At 42.4% G+C, this 22017-nt stretch overlaps 1 protein-coding gene across 13 annotated transcripts in view; it reads right to left on the reverse strand.

Annotated features, from left to right (window-relative positions):
• The window catches only part of CD44 (CD44 molecule (IN blood group)), a 71135-nt gene extending 49737 nt beyond the window's left edge, over positions 1-21398 (reverse strand). For 5 of the 13 annotated variants that reach the window (XM_077929182.1, XM_077929172.1, XM_077929174.1 and 2 more), the window contains exon 1: positions 21037-21391. In XM_077929182.1, the coding sequence (XP_077785308.1) occupies positions 21037-21103 (67 nt within the window). In that variant the 5' untranslated portion in view covers positions 21104-21391. Of the gene's footprint in view, positions 1-21036 lie in introns of all 13 variants that reach the window. The other 8 variants (XM_077929158.1, XM_077929144.1, XM_028728109.2 and 5 more) reach the window with 4 other exon arrangements.
• Positions 21399-22017: the final 619 nt, after the last annotated feature.

Here is a 22017-nt window from a genome sequence, read left to right on the forward strand (position 1 = left end):
TAAGTTTAGAGTGGCACACATTGTTCTTCTCCCTCCACCACGCCCCATTTTATTTTCAGAAGTTAGCAGACAGTGATGAGCTCAAATTCACTGAGCTTCAAGGCTGAGTAAGGATTTGAACCCAGATCTCCCCATTCCTAATTCAATACTCTGACCACCAAACCACAATGGCTTACCTTGTATATGTATGTGCTTTCATAATGAGTTGAGCAGAGAACAGGCAAAGTGGTTCTCTCCAGTTGTACACTACAACTCAGCCAGCATGGCCAATAGCCTAGGGCGAAGGGCGTTGTGGTTCAAAACCATGCTGGCTGCCCCTGGATTAGACTGCCACAGAATCTAATCTGGCACATTAAATAACTACATTAAATCAGCTTTATGGAGATGAAGTAAGGAACACTGAGCCAAGCAAATGGAGGCACATTGTGTAGGTACAAGTAGGAACAAGACATTGCTTTCATTTCCTCAGCAACAACCGCTTTCTCTTTTTCTTCACTTCTCTTTTTTTTTTAATGCTGCTAACAGGAGTTTCAAATATGCTTAATCTGTATGACAACCGTTGTTGGGGTAAACACACCGCCATCCTCCATACGGTGTCAAAACGCTGGCCAAACTCCCTTCCTTGCTATGCTAAACATTATGCGATTTACAATAGCTTCACCTCAAAATAGAACAACAGTCTTTGGGCCGCATCAGAATATGGCACAGCTGTGCAGTTGCGGCAGATGTTGCAAAGGAAAACTGAAGAGCTCAGGCAGTGAAGTCACCATTTGTCAATTTAGACGATGATCAGGCATGGCCTCTGGAGAAGTAGAGATCATTAAAAGCATAGCCAGTCACCAATGACCTTACTGGAAAGCAGCTCACAGCACAGAGAACCTTTGGTGTAATCCCAGTTACTACGCAAGGGGGGTAACAGATTTTAACCTCTTCTGGCACTCTTCTAAGAATTCAGCTGAAGCCACTTAAGGGAAATGCAAGCTGGGGGAATACTGAAATTTATATGTGATCAATTGTTTTAGATTAAAACAAAACAAAAGCAAAACAAAGCATACTCATTTGGGCTATGTAGCCAGAAGGAAGTCCATGAATAATCATATTAAGCCATAGCACAGTCTTCTGCCAAAAGCAGACAATGTGAAGTGAGCAGCCTTTTTTGCATTCAAAATGTCCATGATGCAATTACTGTTCATGCTATTGGCCAAGCATCTTTGCACAATCAATTTAAAAAGCACCGTGAAAAACTATAAATAACTTTTAACTGAAATAAGAGGCAACACTCATTCATATTCAGAAGTAAAATGCTTTGTTAAATGCTTCCATCAGAGTTCCACAGAGCTATCCAATACTGACTGTTTTGTTTCTAAACAGTCTTAAACGGAAAGTTCATTAGAGAAGAAAAAACAGACAGTAGCCAAGTACAAGGAGGAAAGAAAAAGCACTCACTGAACGCTAAACCATCTGTTGACTTCACTAAAAGCTTTTGTATCAGAAATGGCAGCAAAGGGGAGGTTTTAGCTTTAGATGACTTTTAAACATCTTGAATACCAGCCAGTTAATACAAGCACACATGACGTCCACCAGCAACCTTGACAAAAAGGATGAAACAGACTAGACTATGCCTGAAAAAGGAAAGAAGTCAAGCCCAGAAACTACTGATGGGAGGAGAATGTGGTTTAAAAATAAAACTGGATTAAAGAAATTCGTGGAAGAATTCATGGTGCCTCCACGTGTCCTGATAAGCTGCTCACTTTCATAGCAATGCTTGCATAGGACCATCAAACCTCCATGGAGGGCATGTAAAGAGAAAAAAGAGCTGTGGAGAATCTGAAAATAGTGAGAGAACAGTTAGGTGTATGCGAAAGCTTGGTTCAGTCAAAAAGACCAAACTATGGCACAGCCGTAATGGACTTCAAGCTCACTCCCATTCAGCCCTTTTCACATCAATTGTAAAGGTACCCTATGCTTGGAAAGACTCAAACCATATTTCTTGGGACTCCACAGAATTTTTATATGGCATTGTTTATGAGCTTTTGATAGAACACAGTTAATTGGAAGAATCGAAGGGGAAATGTTACTTTGAAGATGATGAGAACAAATGATTCATTCCAAATAACATCCACAGCAAAGTTTGTGGTTAGGTTTGTTTCCTGTTAATTTTGTTTCCTTCTCAGTTTAGTCTTTTGGTTACTCAGACTGCTTCAGTTACTCTTCTTCCCTGACTTGGTTAGTTTTACAGTTAGGCCTCTCCTCATTCTCTTTCTTGCTAGATCTAGGATTGTCACAGAACCTGCAAATTTGCACCTTCACCCCTGAACTAGCCGAGCATCGTTTTAGCTGCACTTGCCTATACCTGACCAATCCACTACCACCCATTTGTCAAGTCTTTCCCCTTGTCAAGACAAAGTCAAGGAGTGGCTGCACCAAACCCAGACCTGCAGGGTAAACTGTAGTTGTGTTGTTGCAAACCCACAGGAATGGAAAATACTTTTTTTTAAAGCCATACTCTGCTTATTCCCAGTAGTGTATACCTCACTCATTCTGGAACAACAATTAAGTGTTGTTAAAAAAACATGGGCAGTCTCCACTTCATATTAGAGAACCAGCTTCTATTTAACACTGCGGATTCACCAAGTGTGTACAAAAGTTTCTACTTTACTCCTACCATGGCACTTACTTTTCACACTTTTTAACCACTGCCACCATATACCTGTACTATGCTGTTTACCTTCATTTATAGAACTATAGTTGTCTGGAAATGGAGACGCTTATATAAAACGGATGGTAAAATCTTAGTTCCTTCTCCTATATGTATATGCCATATAGAGTGGTACCTTGGGTTACATACGCTTCAGGTTACAGACTCCACTAACCCAGAAATAGTGCTTCAGGTTAAGAACTTTGCTTCAGGATGAGAACAGAAATCGTGCTCCGGCGGTGCGGCAGCAGCAGGAGGCCCCATTAGCTAAGGTGGTGCTTCAGGTTAAGAACAGTTTCAGGTTAAGTACGGACCTCCGGAACGAATTAAGTACTTAACCCAAGGTACCACTGTACCTTTATTCTCTTCTCTCCAGTCAGTCAATCTCAACACCACCAGGTACAGAAGAATCTGCAGACTAGACTTTTCTCTCTCTGGTCAGCTCCAGAAGCTCCTGGCTGAACTCTTCCTCAGTGCTCACAGTCCTTCGATGACCTCTCTGACAATCTTCAGCTGAAGCCAGAAATTCAGCTCTCTCAGACTATACTGCCAGGTATTTCCCAACTTCAATAGCCTCCTGCCTTCCATCATATTCTGCCTTTTCTCCTGTCTTCTTCATATTTAGCCTTTTCACCCAGCTCCTTCTTCTATTCCCTTGCATTTCCTAGTCTCATTTTCCCTGAACATTGGTAGAACTGGCCTTTTTATTTGCCAGCCTGCCCTTCTAACAATCAAATTTGAATGGCATAGCATTCTCCCTCTCATCAGACCACTTTTCCAATCCAGTAAGTTCCCAAAAAATTTGCCTAGCAAGCCAATCAGAAGATTTTTTTTTACAGCCCACTACTTCTGTATAAGAAGAACCCATCTCTCCGCAGTCTGGTCTTACACAACTAACTGCCAGCTGCCAACCACCTACTTAATAATACAAGCTTAACCCTTCGCATAACTCCACATACACAGCAACTCTTCCATGTTGTATAAAAACAAACCCTGTCCCAGTAAATGTCTTTCTCCACATAGCCCATTAGCAATACAACCAGGAAAAGGTGGGGCATCACCAGGAACATCATCATCTCCTGTGCTTGTTCCTTTGCCAGGGACCTTAATAACACTTTGCCAGCCTTTCCTGGAACTGCAATAACCAGGAACCAGGTCTGACTAAAGACAAGAGTACCACAATAAATACTGCAAATGCAACAGGATGGCAATGATGTCATCCGGATGATCCATAATAATTGAGTGAACAAATGAATGCCGGTTCTAGAGAAAACAGCTATATAGAAATACACCTTAATTCAAACAAGCATCAATGTTCCGGACCAGCTGCAGCTTACAAACAGTTCGTTTATGTTTCAAATAGAAATAGATGTTCAGCATTAACATTCACTTTTACATATGTCAGAAGAGGGTGGCAACATGGTTTTGTAACATAGCCAACACTGCAGTCAGCTATGGAGTGTTTCCATTATTGTGGATGTTTGCTTGTTTGGTCTGGGGCAGCTGTCCTTTAATCTTCGCTGGAAGGGAAATTGTGAAGCAACAGAAATTTTGGAGACATCTTGTAGGTATATATTTCTAGCATGCAGACATCTGGGAGCTTCAAGTTTCATCATTTTCCAAGTGTGGGTGTATTGTTACGCAACCCATTAAGGAGGGAGTATAGTAACTAAAAAGGCAGTTGTCTGACAAAGATAGCTGAAACAAAGTCCTATTTCAACAAATAAAAACTTTTATCTATTTATATATAGAAGGGGTTAAGCAAGAGGGTAATATCTTATTGCCATTTTAGACTTTCAACAGCACATTTGAACCTTGTCTGAAGGATGGTATTTTGAAACCTGCCTTAACAAATCTGGTGAAGGAGCTCTGTTATGATTCATGTATTACACATTAGGTAGTAATAAGTGATGATGCAGCTGTTTTCTTATGTCAGAGATCATTCATTGCCAGTGTAAGGGCTTATCATTCTTTATTGTGTGAATCAGTATCAGTGTATCATAACCTAGCGGAAGAAGGAGTAGCATAACATTGTTAGTATGGTGAAGTAATGCAAGGGACGACTAGTACAAGACAGGCTTATTTTTTTACCTACATAGTTTTATTTTCTGATTTGCTTTGTTGAATTTTAAAAAGGGGTGCTGCCTAAGGTTTCACAGGCACCACCCAGCTGGCTTCTTAGCAATGCTAGGGAGATCAGTTATAAGCTACATTTGAACACTGTTAAAGCGTGTTCTCCTTCATGGAGAGCATGTGTTGCGGTGGGGTCTTACAAGACATCCCACTGTTCCTGGACGGGTAAAGGTAGTTGGCCACCATTGCGATTGGACTCCTCATGTCATTGGGGAGAATTTGTTGTTGCCATTTTTTGATTGACAGCCAAGAAGTTTTATATTCCCGGCACACAGCGTTGAGCTTCCTCTTTTTGCTGCACGCATTGGATCACCCTCCCTATATTTAGGGTTGTTTGCTTGACCTTGCTATGCCTGTCATGGGGTCGTCTGCTTTGGTGGCAGGGGCCTGGTAGGAATTTTGTCCATTTGGCCGATTGGCTGGTGCCATTTGGTTTTTGACTACTGCGTAGCAAATCATCACAACTTGTAAGGTTGTGGTTAGGCATCGGTTGATTTTTGGTTGGTGGAGGGGCATGGATTGGCTGTGCCTGCCCCTCCAATGCTGCTGCTGCAAGGGTATTCCGTTAAAGGAATCCAGGGGCTCGCCATGCTTTTGTCCGAACCCCTGTCAAGGGGCTAGGGCCACACAAGAGCCCCTGGGAGCATTTAGGGAGAGGTGAGGCATGGTTCCCAGCTCCATCTTTCTCCCCAAAATGTTTTCCCTTTCTGACTTTCGCGGGTGTGGGGACAGCTAGTCGCAACCAATGCCTAAGCAAACCACTCACATTTTTTGTATTTTAATAAAGCTGTGGCCAAAATTATGCCAAAAACCTTAAACAAAAAATCTGTGTGAATTGTGTTTTATTGGGGTGGCTTGGGTACCTCGACACGCAATAGTTTCATAGATTCCACATGACTACCTGTTCACTGGCCCAGTTCAGCAGAACACCTTGCAGAACAGCATAAAGGGTAGATCTGGAGTAAATGGGGAACAAACACAGGCTGACATTTTGATACCACCAACATCAGGTGGATGCTGTGAAAACCTTGCATGGGTGAAATCATCTATATCCCACACCCTGGGAGTGAAATAGACATGTGTCTGAGAATTTAGTAGATAACGTTATTATCATTTGGCAGACATAAACACATCTTTCTGCCAATCCCTGGCAGTGATGTGTTCTCCTTAGTTGGTGAATTGTCTCAGATATTTCAGGAGGGGGTTATTCCAATTTGAAATAAATCTTCTCTGTGGTTGCTAAGGGATGTTTCCAATCTCTCTAAAGAACTTTGCACTGACTTCAAAACATCAGTCAAGTTATCCTCTTTCCCATTTCAAATTCTGCCATTGATTTTGTCACCTTTTTACAATCAAGCAGACATTTATTGACTTTTCCATGGCGTTTCCCTCCTTAATTTCTGTGTTCCCATTTAATACCCTTACTTCAGAAATCTCCTCAGTCCAGTAACACCTTCATCCTAGTTTTCCCTCCCGATTTCATCTTATACTGTGTATTTCCTTTGTTGGGACATTTTCTATACATGCATATCTCCCAGATACTCACTTGGAAAGCTCAAAATCAATGCTTTGGCATTTCAAACTATAGGCAACTTTTCACTATATATTGAGTCAGATGGAATACACTGTTAATATAAACAGAACCACAGTCTACTCACTGTCACAGATTATGCTGCAGGCGTAGAGGTGTTTCTTTGAGTTTCATAGGCTTCTGTATTGTGCTGGAGGTGCCAGAAAAAGGAAACACCCACAATTCTGATTTGCATTGCTTGTTTATGTGTGCCCCTATCTCTACAGATGAATCTTGGCAGAGGAGCGTGCACTGCATGCCAGAGATGCAAGAGACCCTGTGATATGATTCAGCATAAAGCATTATATCTTTCAACTCCTTTATATGTCAGTGAAACAAAGGTTTGGCTGCTGATGTGACCCTAGTGCTCTTTATTTAGTTAGAGCATGTAGACCCTAATTTGCATTAGCACTTTCCTGAATGAAAGCTATCTTACTTGTGATTCAGCTTGCCTACTGGGCTGTTGCAGGGGGTGAAGTCACATTGCGTTAGGGGGGAATTGCTTGCAAAGTTGCACATACTTGGCAAAATTGCATGCAAAAAAATGCATATATGGGAAGAAATGCATATGCAAATATACAAATTTTCATACAAGCCTTTTGATTTTTTTTATACATGAACGTATAAAAGAGCAGTTTGAGGAAGAGCAGTTTGAGGAAGAAAATAAGGGACAGGGAAGGGATGTAGCATACCTCTGCCTGTCAGTTCTCCACTCTGAGGCTAGGCATGCACTATACCTTTAATGCACATTCAAAGCATATCTTTTCACTTAAAGAATTCTGGGCACTGTAGTTTGTTAAAGGTTATAACTCTGTACAGGATAAAAGACAGTGCCCAGAATTAATGAGAGAAAGAATATGACTGGAATAGTATGATGTGTACATACCCTGACTCAACCTGTCACTAAGAAGCTTCCTGACCCAAAAAAGTGGGTTTATTAAAAACTACATTGAAATTTGGGGGGGGGGGTTCAATACTCAAGTTTACATAATGTTTAGTTAGATTCTTATTTTATTTTTATTTCATTTACTGAATTTGTATACCGCCCTGCATCCGCAGATCTCAGGGCGATTTACAACATAAGCCACCTTAAAAACCACCAGACAAATCTGCAACGGCCTGAGGGGGAAAGATCAAAGCACCACAGAAGTTGACTCCAAGGATTGTTGCGTCTTTGTTGCGTCTTGAAGACCCCCAAGACACCCCCGAATAACAACACGTTTCACACATCATTTTTGTTTTGGTTTTTGGCATAATTTTGGCCACAACTTTATTGAATTACAGTATGTGAGTGGTTGCTTAGGCATTGGTTAGCAACTATCTGTTCCCATTTGAAGGTAGGAACAGAACTGACAAGCACACCTGTGCGGAAGTCAGTAAGGATAAACAATTTTGGGGAGAGAATATAGCTGGGTGCCAGGCTCTCACCTCTCCCCAAATGCTCCCAGGGGCCCTTGCGTGGCCCTAGCCCTTTGTCAGGGATTCGGACAAAAGCATGGCGAGCCCCTGGATTCCTTTAACAGAATACCCTTGCAGCAGCAGCATTGGAGAGGCAGGCACAGCCAACCACATCCCCTCCACCATCCAAAAAATTAACCAATGCCTAACCGCAACCTTACAAGTTGTGACGACTTGCTACGCAGTAGGCAAACCCAAATGGCCCCAGCCAATCAGCCAAATGGTAAAATTCCTACCAGGCCCCTGCCCCAATGGCAGACGACCCCATGACAGGCATAGCAAGGTCAGTGCAAACAAACCCTAAATAAAGGGAGGGTGGGCGTGTGATCCGATGTGCGCAGCAAAAAGAGGAAGTTCAACGCTGCGCACAGGGAACATATATACATCAATCAAATAAAATTGCAACAATAAATTTTCTGCAACAATTGAAGGTGTCCAATCAAATTTGTGGCCATCCAAACTAACCCGCTCAGCAACAGGGGATGTCATGGTTGCTCCATGAAGGAGAATCCGCTTTGCCATCTTAATCACACTCCAACCAGTTATCTCATGATCAAATATTTAATGCTGATAACACTGCTTTGACCCCATTCCATATTCCCTACCAAAGGATGGGGTATGAAACATGTTAACACTGCTTTCCAAATAAGCTGTATTATAACTTCACCATTCTCAGAAATATGTTTGAAAGAATGAAAGAATGTGTTTAAGACTGGATATACAAGAAGTCAGACCTGCAATTCTTCTGTTATAGCTATTTAACTAGCAAAGGGTCCTCTAAGGATCCTAAAAGATTGTGTAAGTTAAAAGCTGCTTGGCAGCAGCTATCATTACGTCAGGGCTGGAACTTGCTGTCGGCAAAAATCAGATCTAAGTTTCAAGATGCTTCCTGATTTTCCTCAGATTTAGGAGAATTACTTTTTCAAGGTGACAATAAAAGCTGTAGTATTGGTACAGACAAATCTCTTGGTGAGACAGTCCACACACATGGGTGACATTTGATTATTGTCGTGGTGATATGATTTAGGGGTTTGCCATTGATCTGAGCAAACTCTTCATTTAGAGCTGAAACAGAAAAGTGGACGTCTCACATGATTTATCTGTTGCTGAGCATTGCAGACTCCAGATACCTGAAATTGATGGTTTGAATTTTCCTCTTAACTTTTGATAACTTCTGGTTATCTTCTTTTGAGAACTTCTGGTTCTTCATAATTCCCATACAGCATCACAGATTCTGTTAGCAGAACATTTAAGCGTAGTGGAGCAGGCTTTTTGCTGCTGGTGCAAAATTCTTGCATTTTAGGGCAACAGCCTTTAAGTAGTAGTTGGGTTATCTGGCAGGGGAGATACCTTGATCATGAAGATTTTTCTAGGGTAGGCTCATCCACTACATTCCAGGTGTGGGGACCCCTGCAGTTTCCCCAAATATGGGAAACTCAACCACCTAATCTGTCAGGTTGCCATAGGTCAACCAATCCAAATTACTAAAATGCCTGAAAATTAAAGTTATCACCAGGTACCAGATATTCATTAAACTAGGGGGAAGGTGAGCTTCTCTGGTGAGGATATTCCAAATGCATGAGTGAGAAGGTCACTAGCCTTCCAGTCACTAGCCACCTAACCCCAAACTGTAGTGTGGCCCAGACAAGGACTTCTGATGAACATCCCTAGGTTCTGGTAGGCTAGAAGGTGCCCCTACTGAAAATATATATTTATTGAAAAGCTCCCACGTGAAATCTGAGAGCATCCACCTCTTTTTGTGTGAGACAAGGGTTAAGAGCTATCTTTGACAGCTATCTGCATTTTCTTTTCCTCTTTCTGTTTTTGTTTTTATTTAGATAAGTGTTTTAATTGTATTATGAAAAAGCTTTTATGGATTATTATTATTTTTTGAGATAATGCCACTAGCTCACTGTTAACTACTTTCACAATTATTCATTTAGTGTCAAAGATTCTGTCCATTCTGCAGCTCATGGTACTGCCGAAGGTCCTCCTAGCACCAGCACATCTGTGCCTACAGGTGCAGAAGTTAGAGACTAAGCCTGATTGACAGCTCTGGGTTTAGCCATCCTTAAAATTAAAAAAAAAAAGCCCTGCCCAGTCATGTTGGCATTTTCTAAATAATACAGAAAAGTTTTCCAGGCACCTGGAAGTCACACACATTTCAGTATGGGAAGTTGAGGCATGAAAAAGTTGTAATGCTTAGGATATTTGCCCATGCATGCTACATCTGATTGCTTAGGTCCACACCCAGAAGCAAGCAAACAAAAAAACCCCCACAAAGTGAAAATCGGCATCACGTACTCACTTCCCTTTGGCAATGCCTTGCACAGCAGTTCTCCAAAATCAAAGCATCATGTCATGACTTGCAGTAAGTATACTGCAGACCCTTTTCCTTTTTGGGGAGTTTGTTAATGCCAGAATCAACCATTTCCTTTCCATAGGTAAAGGTAAAGGTCCAGTCGCAGACAACTCTGGGGTTGCGGCGCTCATTTCGCATTATTGATCGAAGGAGCCAGCGTACAGCTTCCTGGTTATGTGGCCAGCATGACTAAGCCGCTTCTGGTGAACCAGAGCAGCGCACAGAAACGCCGTTTACCTTCCCGCCAGAGCAGTACCTATTTATCTACTTGCACTTTGATGTGCGTTCGAACTGCTAGGTTGGCAGAAGCAGGGACCGAGCAACGGGAGCTCACCCTGTTGCGGGGATTTGAACCGCCAACCTTCTGATCGGCAAGTCCTAGGCTCTGTGGTTTAACCCACAGCGCCACCCGCATCCCTTCCTTTCCATACCCTTCTCCAAATTAAGTGCCAGTGCTGGAATCACTTGAGAATGGTGCCATTCCTAGCAAACAAGGCAGCCTTTTTAGCACAGCATGCCTGATCGTTATTTTCTGCAAGCTCAAAAGAGTGTTGGTTCATCTTTGGTGTGAGTTTAAATCCTTATTGAGTTTTGACATATGTTACTTATTTATGGATATTATAGATTAGTATACTACAAAGTCTATTTATTTGGACAGTGCTATTTCTTTAGCCTACAGTCTTAAACACTTAACTGGTAATAAAACCCATTAAACACAATGAGCCTTACTTCTGAGTAGACAAATATAGAATCATACAACTGTCGGCTTGGAAGGGATCCCGAGGGTCATCTAGTCCACACCCTGCAATGCAGGAATCTCAACTAGATCATTCATGTCTTGTTAGGTCTTGAGTATCACCACTTGTGTTTTTTTGTTTCAAGCTTGTATATACTGGTAATTATTGAAGTTCCCTAAGAATGAGCATGACATGAGCCAGCCATTGTTCAGCACTTTTAAGCCCAACATATTTCCGTGAGGAAAACTGAATCACGAGCTTAACCTTCCCCCCAAATCAAGGTCACCACAAAGAGTTATCTTTGGCAGCATAATTACCTGTGCAATTAATAGTTTTTTAAAAAAAAATCAAAGAAAAATTATACACAAAATAAGCATGCAACAGCTGAGCTCAGGATTAGAGCAGAATTCCTCAGTAGCGTTCCACGGCTTGGCAAGTTAGTTCAGAGGATGTTTGCAAAGTGCTTAGAACTTGCAACATACATTTAAACAAAATAATTCTCTCAGTTTACTTCAAGGGAAATGTGCATGTGGATATTTGTCCACATTGTGTATACCAATAAAGGATTAAGAAGCAGAGAGAGAGTTGTGTAAAACTGCACATTCATTAAATGGAATTAAAAGAAAGCCATTTAAGGCACCCGCTTTCTTATTTCTTTTCTGGTCTTTTCAATCTTCTTCTTCTACATTATTTAATTCACATCCAAACATCCCCTTCACGCTATGGGTGGGGTCAGCAAAAGCCAGGAGCAGGGAAATCGCAGCCAGCAGCTGCTGATGATACAGTAGATGCAACACTACCAGAGAGACTGCTTGTGGTTTGAAGATCAGGGAACTGACAAGCTGTCAGATTTGGCATTCTCCTCTTTCCAACCGGGATTCTATCTGCAGCATCATCTGTCAAATATATATTATTCAACATGTTTTTATACCCCAGTGAAAGTTTACTTGAAATTTATTGTGCAACCGCACTAAAAAAAAGTTGGGTGGTTTCAACTGAAATCCCACAATGGGTGACTGAAATTAGAAAAGTTATCTTATAACTCTGAAGGGCAGGATGTTGGTTAAGGGAATGTCAAGAGTGCTTGATATATGAATTTCATAAACTGAAAACATTTCGCATGGTCTAAAAAAAGGCTAGTACCTGCATGCACCACTATGTGTCCTTGAATGCACTATTCCACTGCTCATAGCATCATAGAATTGTAGAGTTGGAAGGGACCATGAGGGTCATCTGGTCCAAGCTAAAATGCAACAAATTCATAAGCTTTATGGTGTATTATAAACTGTAATGGATAAAAACAGACCAATGGGCCACCTAGCCCAGCATCTGGTTCTCCCAGTGGCCAACCAGATGCCTGTGGAAAACCCACAAACAGGACACATGCACAAGAACACTCTCTCCTCCTGCAGTTTTCAGCAACTAATACTCAGAAGTGTACTGCAGCTGACCATGGGGGCAGAACATAGCTATCATGGATAGTGGCCAATAGGGTCACCATATTTCAAAAAGTGAAAATCGCAACAAAAATTGACAGTTTTGAGCTATTTTTAAGGGAAATCGACAAAAACGACACTACCAACATGGGTTGCCATACACATGGAATTTTCCCAGACATTTTGCTGATTTCCGCCCGGACACTGCTTCCGAATGCAGTATTCTGGGTATGTCTGGGAAATTCCAGGTGTATGGCAACCCTAGCAGCCTATGATAGCCTTTATCTTCAAGTAATTTGTCCGATCCTATCCCAAGGTCTTGTTCCCAGTCAGTCACTGACAGTTCAGGCCGCATGAGCTTTTATGTGAAATTACGAGGCCCCTCAAAACATGCACACCTTACATTTGTTTACACAGACTTGCACCTGCCATTTTACCCCATATTCACTAAGTTTGGAGGTGCCCTTTCAGAGCTCTTCACAACCTTTTTTGTTTTAACAACCCAGAACAACTTAATATCATAAAAAACTTGGCAACTTCACTGCTCACCCTTAACTCTGGGTCATTCATAAACAAGTTTAAAAGTATATTCCCAATAGAAATCCTTGGTGAAGTCCACTTTCTATATTCCTCCATCTGGATAACTGTCCATTTATTCCTCTCTGCTTCCTGATACTTAACTAGTTCCTGATCCTCAAGAGGACATTTCCTCTTATTCCATGACTGCTAAGCTTATTCAGGAGTCTTCAGTGAGGTACTTTTCAGATTTTGTACTTTTCTCCACGTGTAAGTGACTTCCAAGCATCAAATGCGTTCTACTTAAAGCAACTTATGGCTGCTGTTGAAATTCCATGTTTTGGACAAGCTGTAATCAGCTAGCTTGCTAAGAGCTAGTGGCTGTGCAATGTGTTCCAAACTCCCCAGATAACCTAGGAATCCAAGATGCAATGCATGTCTTCACCATTATGCTAGTGATGGCCACCAGAAGAAAAAGGATGAAAAGCGGGGAGAAAAGACTGTGTCAAAATCCACTCTGTGCATTGTCGTGTGGACCCCAAAGATGTATCATGGCTCCAGCTGCAGCACTAAACTCTGACTGTGGTTGGATGTAGGCAAATAAGCTGAAATACAAGGGGGCGGAGAGTACTGTTTTGTGTAGAAAGTTCCCATCTGGATGGAGGTTTGCAACCTGTTCTGGATAGAGTTGCACTGCCCTTGATGAATCAGGTACACATCTTGGATGGCCTTCTGGACCTGGTGCTATTTGTTGTAATAGTTAGGTGCCATCAGCGTCCTGGTGGCATCAAACTCCCAAACTCCAGCTGTTTCACGTAAATGTTAAAGAGCACGGAGGCCAGAACAGAAGCAAGGGAGCCCAGAAGGATACCATGGTCAAGAGTATAAAAAGCTGCTGAAAGGTCCCACAGAACCAACTGGGACAACTCTCCCTATCCAATTGCTGGCAGATGTCATCTACCGAGGTGATCAAAACCGTCTCTATCCCATAATCAGGCCTGAAACCAAACTGGAATGGATCTAGATAATCTGACTCGTCCAGAAACCCCTGGAGCTCAGATGCTACCACACATTCCTGTACCCTGCCTACATCCATATGAACCTGCCTGAACCTTAGGATCATTCACCTCAGAGATTGTTTCTTGGGTCTGCCAGGAAAAAACAGGTTGACAACATCTAAGACAGAGCTTTAGTTGGCTTTGAATCTTTAGAACTGCCTCCCCCCCCCCCCCATCATTGACAGACCCCTTTTGGTTGCTTTTTAATCAGCTCTAATGACTCATTTGTTTTACTTAAGACTTCTCTGATTAATTTTTACTACTTTTAATAATGAGGTCTCTCTGGATCCTTATGCTTAAGACTCCATGATTGGAACTCTGTCATTCTGGATTTGTGTTGTTTTTGGTTGGTGTCTAGTTTCCATTAATTTACATTGTCTAATTTTACTGTAATTATTCTTTATCTATTGGTGAAAAGCCGCCTCGTTAGAACATTGCCCTAAAAAGTGGAGCGTAAATATTTAAAATAACTCAATAAATATAAAGCTTCTCAGGAAAATACTAATAAAATACTACACTAATCTGTGAATCCAGCCCCACACTTTGTGTTCTGCCCTTGCTGGAGTCATGCAAACAACGTGGACCAGGTTGGAACTAGAATAAACTGGAACACCATTCTATTTTGAATTGTAGGCATTGTAATTGTAACTGCTGAATGAGAAAAGAGAGTTGCGATTGTGTACACTGTAAGGTAACTGTTTCCATGGCTTTTGAAGGGGGGGTGGGAATCATTGTTTTGGCCATCCTCTGCAGTAAACAGTCAAACCACAACATCTATTCAGAGCAAGTGTTGTTAAACTTAAGTTTAAACTGTTTATGCCACACATTTGTGTCTTGCTCTTGAGTAGTTGAATGTTCAGAAGACTGGGTGGCTTTTGCATTTGCAGGTTAGATGTTAAAAGACTCTTTTAAATTTCAAGGCTGCATCACTTGTATCTGCGAGGTTATATTTAGAAAATATAAAACAGAGAAGAGAGAGCCATGAGCCATATTTTCCTGCTGAAAACCTTGTAGCCAGTTTAAGAGAGAAAAGGGGTGGAACAGGGAACAAGCCACATGATTCGGTAATTGCCCTCCTTATGAAATTATACCTCAGAGAAGTATTTGAATTCAGTTATGACAATGCATAAACCAATTCACATTAACTCTTTGTAGCATTCTGCACCTAGATTTCTGCTCACTGGAGGTATCCTGTGGACATGTATCCTAAGGAAAAAAGCTGAACACACTGGAAAGGTCTTAATAGAAGTAAAATTATCCAATGTTTCATAAACTTTTTCTCATTAAGATACGTCTGTCCTTCCCATCCTTCCCTCCAGTTTTGCCAATTTTGCTGATGCTTGTTATTTAATAGCTCAGACAGCAGGTTCAACCTGAAAGGTATTGTTTCCTAACAAAAGCAGATTATTTCCATGTTGTGATTTATTTGCTGAACTGCAGCCATTTTGTCATTACAATAAAAGGGCGGGGTAACATAAACAAAGAAAGGCTTTGAAATATTTCAGGCTTTAATTTTCGGTAAGGTTTTTGGTTTTGGTTCCAGTGTTTTTAACTTTTGTGATATTATGATCGCTCTCATGATACAGCCAGAAGGGACCCTTTAATTTTCAAATGAGGCATAAGGGTTTTTTATTAGTTGGTTTGCAATTTAAAATTTATTTAACCATAACTTTGGTGCAAAAGGTAAGGGACCCCTGGATCCAGTCAAAGGCGACTATGGGATTGTGATGCTCATCTCACTTCACGCCAAAAGAGCCTGCGTTTGTCTACAGACAACTTTCCAGGTCATGTGGCCAGCATGACTAAACCCACTCCAGCATTGCTTGGGACTGTGTTGTAACCATCTTCAATTCTTCCTTTGCTGCTCCTCCCCCCCCCTTCTCTACCCCTCTTGCTTCCAGAAAGTATCATCTTCCAGTCCCTCTCTCAAGCAGATCCAGGAATCCACAACTGCAGCTGTAATGACCTCACACTTCTTGCTTGGATTGCATTTTTGCTGCACTCTCATTCATGCTGCTAGGATTATTCCCTCGGCCAGTTGCGAAAACCAGAATACAACTTTGACATTTTGTGGTAGCGGGTCATGTTATTATCATATCTGGGGCATCCCCAGCATGCGGGAAACTTTTCATAGACATTTATTTATTTTATACCCTGCCCTTCCTCACAAAGAAGCCCAGGATGGCAAACCCATAAACAATAAATCATCTGAAAAATCCCAATACAGATGCAGACTATAAGAGATCTCTACATAAAAAAACACTTGTTGGAAGAGGCAGGCTTTCAGTAGGCACAAAAAGAGACAGCAGAGAAGGAGCCTAATATTTAATGGGAGGAAATTCCCAAAGGTACCTTAAATACTCTCAAGTCTCTCAACCCTGCCCCCCCAAACTACAACAATGCCTATAAGGGAGGGGGAAATCTATAACTGTTCTCCAACAACATTCATGTACTGTCAGCGGCTGCCTCAGGTCCCAGCTCACAAAGGACCAACGCCAGTTGCTCTTTATAAACAAAAGTCTTTATTGTGGTTCATTGTTGGTTTGACATCCGTGGCGCGCAGCGCTACGTCTGAGTCCTTAGACCGGCGAAGTCCCGTCTGAATCCGCCCCTCCTTTACACCAGTTCAATACCCGAGCTTTGCTCCACCTCTTCCTTTCCTCCCTCTGCTCCTTTCGCCTCCGGGTCCTCCTGCCCTCTGGGGTCCCAACCCTCCTGGACTCTTTGGAGGCGGATTCTTCTGACTCCTCCCCCTGTCTCCGGCGGGCTTTGGGACCTGGCTCCCAATCCGGATTTTCTGCTGTCCCTCGCGCCTCTACATTTGAACTTGGCGCTCGCGCCCAGCCGCCCACTTTCCTCCTAACGGCTACACTGCTCCCTTCACTGCTTTCTCCTTCCGGGAGGCTGGACGGCCCTGCTCTCTCCTCCCCCTCCACTCTCTGATGGAGGCGTGGTCAGTCCTGCCTCACTCCCTCCTCCTGCAGGAGGAGGCTTTTGTTCTAATCTGTGGGATTCTTCCCCCCCCCCGCTGCGCTCTGGTGGGGAAGCTGCCCCTGATTTCCAGCTGCCGCTTGGCGACTCCCCACTGGCCCCCCTTGCCCTGACCCTGGGGGCCTCCTTCTGGGAATCTTCTGATTCGCTGGAGAGACTCAGGGAATCTCTCTGGTCACTGTCACACCCTCCTGCGCTCCCCTCCGATTGTTCCCCTTCGCTCTCCATCTCCTCCTTCTCCTGTGGCTCAGTCCCTGAGCCCCTGACATGTACTATTTCTTTTAGCTGGGTATGTGTCAACAAGTTCTTCTGGGCAGCTTACGACAAGAAAAAAATTCAAATGCACAAGAAGGCAGGCCAACAATAAAGCATATAAAAGCAGTATAAGAACAAGAAGCAGAAGCAAAATGATTTAAAACCCTAGGAAAACAATAAATTTTTTGCTTGGCACCAAAATGGCATCAAGGTAGGCACCGGGCTTTCTCTGTGACAAAGGGATTCCGTATCCTGGCTACCACCACTGAGATGCCCCTTGTCTCAGTAGGACCTCACCTGGTGGGTGAACCAAAGGAAGGAACTGGGAAGAAGCTCTTAAGGTCAGAGTACGTACATGTGGACAAAGGCAATCTTCCAGGAACTTTGGTCCCACACCAATAAAGACTTTAAAGATCAAAACCAGAATTCTGAACTGGGTCCAGAAATGGACACATGAGAATCCAAAGGGAAACACAGACCTGACAAGGTGTGGCTTTGTGAAGTTCCAGCTCAGGCATATCACTTAATACACCTAATTACCTTAGTCTGATCGTGAAATGGCCAAAATAACAGCACTTGAAAAACAGCATAAAGAAAGGATATTAGATTCATTACAAGTGTGAATAAAGGGCATACCGTATAAAATACAGTTTGACAGTCATCCTGTTCAGAAGGCAGAAAAACAGAACCCTCTTTAAGAACAGTAGACAGAATCCCATTCTCTTCTATAGGTAACGTTTCTGGTTTCATCACCTCACCTTACTTAGACTGCCTCTTCAGCATAAGGACTTCGCCTTTCTATGTGTCCCTTGCTATTTCTTGGCACTCCCAAGTCTTCTATTACCAAACCCTGGAGATATCTGGATACACCCAAATAAATGAGGCTGCTTTTCACTTTCATTGCAAGGCCCAACCTATACACTACCGATAGAGGCAGAACCACTCCCATGCTGCGCCTAACATTTGAAGGAAGGAATTCAAGAACCCAAGGCCAGCACATGGTTCCTATCCATGCCTCATGGTACAGAGACATTGATATGGGAAGCAATGATGTGTCACTAGCTCTGCCGAGCCAGATCTGGTTCCATCGAATGTTTCCAGGAGTAGTGGTTGAGGAGCCATGCTGCAGCAACTTCCAGGAGCACATAAACTGAGTATCAAAAAGGTTCTAGATTAAATAGATTGCACTATTGAAGAGTCAATTGCCCCGGGCATAGGAATGAAAGGCAATTTGGATCTGTAGCCTTTGGCAGCTGGGAACTGGGAGATCTGGGTTTAAATTACTTGAATGGGTGGCTTTGTGCAATCTGCTGTTTCTTAGGGTACTTCAAGACCGTCATTATTTCAGTCACATACACACAAACTCAGGTTGTTAAAAGGATAGCAACAAACCTGTTCTCCCAAAAGACTGGACCTTATGCAATAAGGAAAGTGATGGGGAAATGCCCTGGAAAAGGTGGGATAACATTTGTTTTGATGCAGCCATCATCTAACTTCTCTGCAAACAAATCGGAAGGAATGCTCATTACAAAGCAAGTGTCTAATCTCCTTGCAAACAAATCAGGATGGCTGCTCAGTGACTAAGTCTCCACTTGGCCTCAGCAAAATGGAAATAATTGTATAGCTATTTTAAGGGGGAAAGACAAAGCTTTCCAAGCTTTGACGTCTTCAGTCGGAGCTGGAAAATGCAAGAGTCATTGTCACTCATTCTAGACAATACTGACCTAGCTGGACAAATGGTCTGAATCAGTACAAGGTAACAAGGACTATAAAGTACTTTGTAACTCATTTGTCACATCCTAATCCTGCTTCTGTTTCACAAATCTCATGGCAGCATATACGGTATTATCCAAGAAGAATCTGGCAAGCTACAGGTTAAACTAAGAGACAGTAGTGGGCCCCAGGACATCCACAAGGCTTTATAGCTGAGCATGTCTCCGGCTGTGGACTAGAATCCGATATCCCACTACAGGACCTGTCAGAAAAGCGACAAAAACACTAAAGAGAATTCCATCTAGTCCTGTAGAATTGTCTGTATTCAGATATACCGAGATAGGAAGATACAGTTCTTTCTTTTTTGAAGAGAGCTGAAAACAGTTTGAGACGTTACATGCCATGCATTGTCTGCCTCCCCAACTGTTTTCATTGCTTCTACTCCTATAAAATCTTCCCACTGAAAAAAACAAACTACTGTATTGCCCGTCTCCATCTCAGGGTGGTGCTGGTGGAGGGAACCAAGTGCAGTTGCAAAGCCATTTGTCACTATAAAGCTTGCCTGGAATGTACCACATACCAACCAAAATATAATGTAGCTATAATCTAATACCTTGCTAAACCCTTAAAGAAACTCTCCTGCAAGACATACATGCGGCTTGACATGTTTTTTCCTAACCACACCGAGGATTAGATGGGAAGGGGAGATCCTTCTCTCTTTTCTACAGCTAAAATGCAACACAACCCAGAGTAATTGCAGGCTGCGCTTATTTATAGAAGGTTTGGCAGTTCATAAAAGGGAATATTAGCTGAGCAAGGAATAACTAAATAAGAAACATAGCCATTCTAAAGTATACATATGTACATACACATGTTATATCTAATCCAAAATGTTAGTCACACCTCATATATCACAAACCAAGAACACCTCCTTATGTTTGAAAAGTGCATACTTGGGTACTTGGTAGTGTGTGTGTGTGTGTGTGTTAAAGTAAAACCTTGATCACCGAAGAAGTATTTCTGAAAGCAGTGCTGCAAAAAAATTAAAAAATTCTGGAAATTCCGAAAACGTGGTTAGAACCGTGCACTCTGACACACCCATTTAAGAATCGGTAGAGCAACCTATTATCCAATTTACTTCTTTATGCTCAAATAAGTATTAAAAACACTAAGGCGCCAAAGCCTCTTTTTAAAAAAGTATTTTGTAAGCTTCCAATGATCTGGGGAGGGGGGTGGATAAGGATAATAGATTCCCTTCAAAACAGCTCAAGGCAATTTCTATTACAATGGGTCTCTGTTGAAGGCACAGTTATTTCTTCGCAAATACTTGTGGTTCTGTATCACATCAAACTTTTAAAGACTTATTTTGTCATTCGGGGCATGTGATTTTCTTAAATGCATGAGCACTTTCATTGCCAAACAAGCATTTCGTTTTATTATTCAGGCAGACTTCGGAAAGCTAGCTGGGGGGCAAGGAGGGAAATGAGCTGCCCATTCCTGCCAGACTGGCTTAAAGTTTGCTTCTAAACCTCCTCACTAGTCATGCTCAAATTAAAGTTCTGAAAGCCAGCGAGCACTTTTCACTTTCTGCCCTGAAAACTCTCCAAATTTCATTCCCAGCATGGAGAAGAGAAGTCGTTATGGCTTCTGCATCTTGCAAGCATGCAAGCGCTTGCTTCTCCTGCAAGCTCAAGAATACAGCTATTGTAAGGTTTCCTTCCCCTCCCTCCGTCCGATGTCTACTTCACAGAAGGAACGGAGCAAAAATAAATACATAACTGTGGCTTGCAAGCCTGAATATGGACCAGATGTGCAGAAGCTCATTTCTCTGTCCAGCAAACATTGTTAGCTTTAAACCTCAGTGTTTCAAGCTTAAAGAACCTTCTATACTTCTCTATCCTGCCTTCCACACAAAACACACCCATGCATCCCTCTTGCAATAAAAATTTCACAGGTTCCCTTTCAGTGTCTTTGTCACGCGGGAAACGCACAGTAAAATGTCAATGAAGTTGAACAGTCCATCTGGCAAGCCGGAGCAAGTTTTTGCTCTCCGAAGTATCTCATACGCTCATCGGCTAGTATAAGGGATTTCATTCATAAGCCACTTACCTATCCGGGCTAAAGAAAGCTGCAACAAGTAAAATCCAACAGCTGCACCCAACCAGACCTTGGCCATTGTTTCCTCTCTTCGAGTTAATGTGTAAAAGTCAAGGAGCTCCTCTCTCCCTGCCTGCACAAAGGAGGGGCAGGAAGCAAAAGGAAGGAGAAAAAAGGTCCCAGGTCTTGTTAAGTCTGCACGGAGAGGCAGCGTCGGAAGTTTGCTGCAGTTTTTATTCCAATTCAAAGTAACTGAAGGAGTGACACAACAGGGAGGGGAGCGGAATCAAAAGTCACACCCATCTTGAAACAAAAGTGACTAGGCAAAAAAGGGGAGGGGAGAAGGCTACTACTTATGAGTAAGCAGTTACCAGCAGCAATTAGTGGAGGCTCCAAATGTCTTTTACTCATCACAGGGAAGCCTTACTGGAGCAGCTGTGCTGGGAATTGTCTGCAATTCTTCATGCTTAGCAAGGAGGAGAGAAGCTGCCCTCAAAGACCTAAAGTCTATACAAAAGATCCGGAATAACCGAGGCTTTAGAAGTACGTCCGTTTTAATATATATATTTTTCCTTGTGAATTGACAGCACAAGGTAGAGAGTTAAAACAAAGAATGACATTTCTCTGTAGGTTTGCCAGTAATCCCGATCCATTCACTTCTGCATAAGACATAAGAGCATATAATTTTATTTTTAATGTTCTGCTAAGAGCTGCTTGCACATTTCACAGAAGTGAGCAAGGGGAGAGGGAGGCCACTTTTCCATCATTTCTACTTTTGGGCTCTGTGGAGGCTAAAATCCAAAGTGAACATCAGCGCATCAAACCCATGGTGAAATGTGCATGCTCCAGAAGTGGGTACCTCTCACACATGTTATTCTAGAATCGATGGATACTGAGTACCCTCCCCCATGTGGTTCACACACAATCTAGACCAGGCATCCCCAAACGTGGCCTCCCAGCTGTTTTGAGACTACAGTTCCCATCATCCCTGAC

Source organism: Podarcis muralis, chromosome 1 (assembly GCF_964188315.1).
Source record: "Podarcis muralis chromosome 1, rPodMur119.hap1.1, whole genome shotgun sequence".
NCBI lineage: Eukaryota > Metazoa > Chordata > Lepidosauria > Squamata > Lacertidae > Podarcis > Podarcis muralis.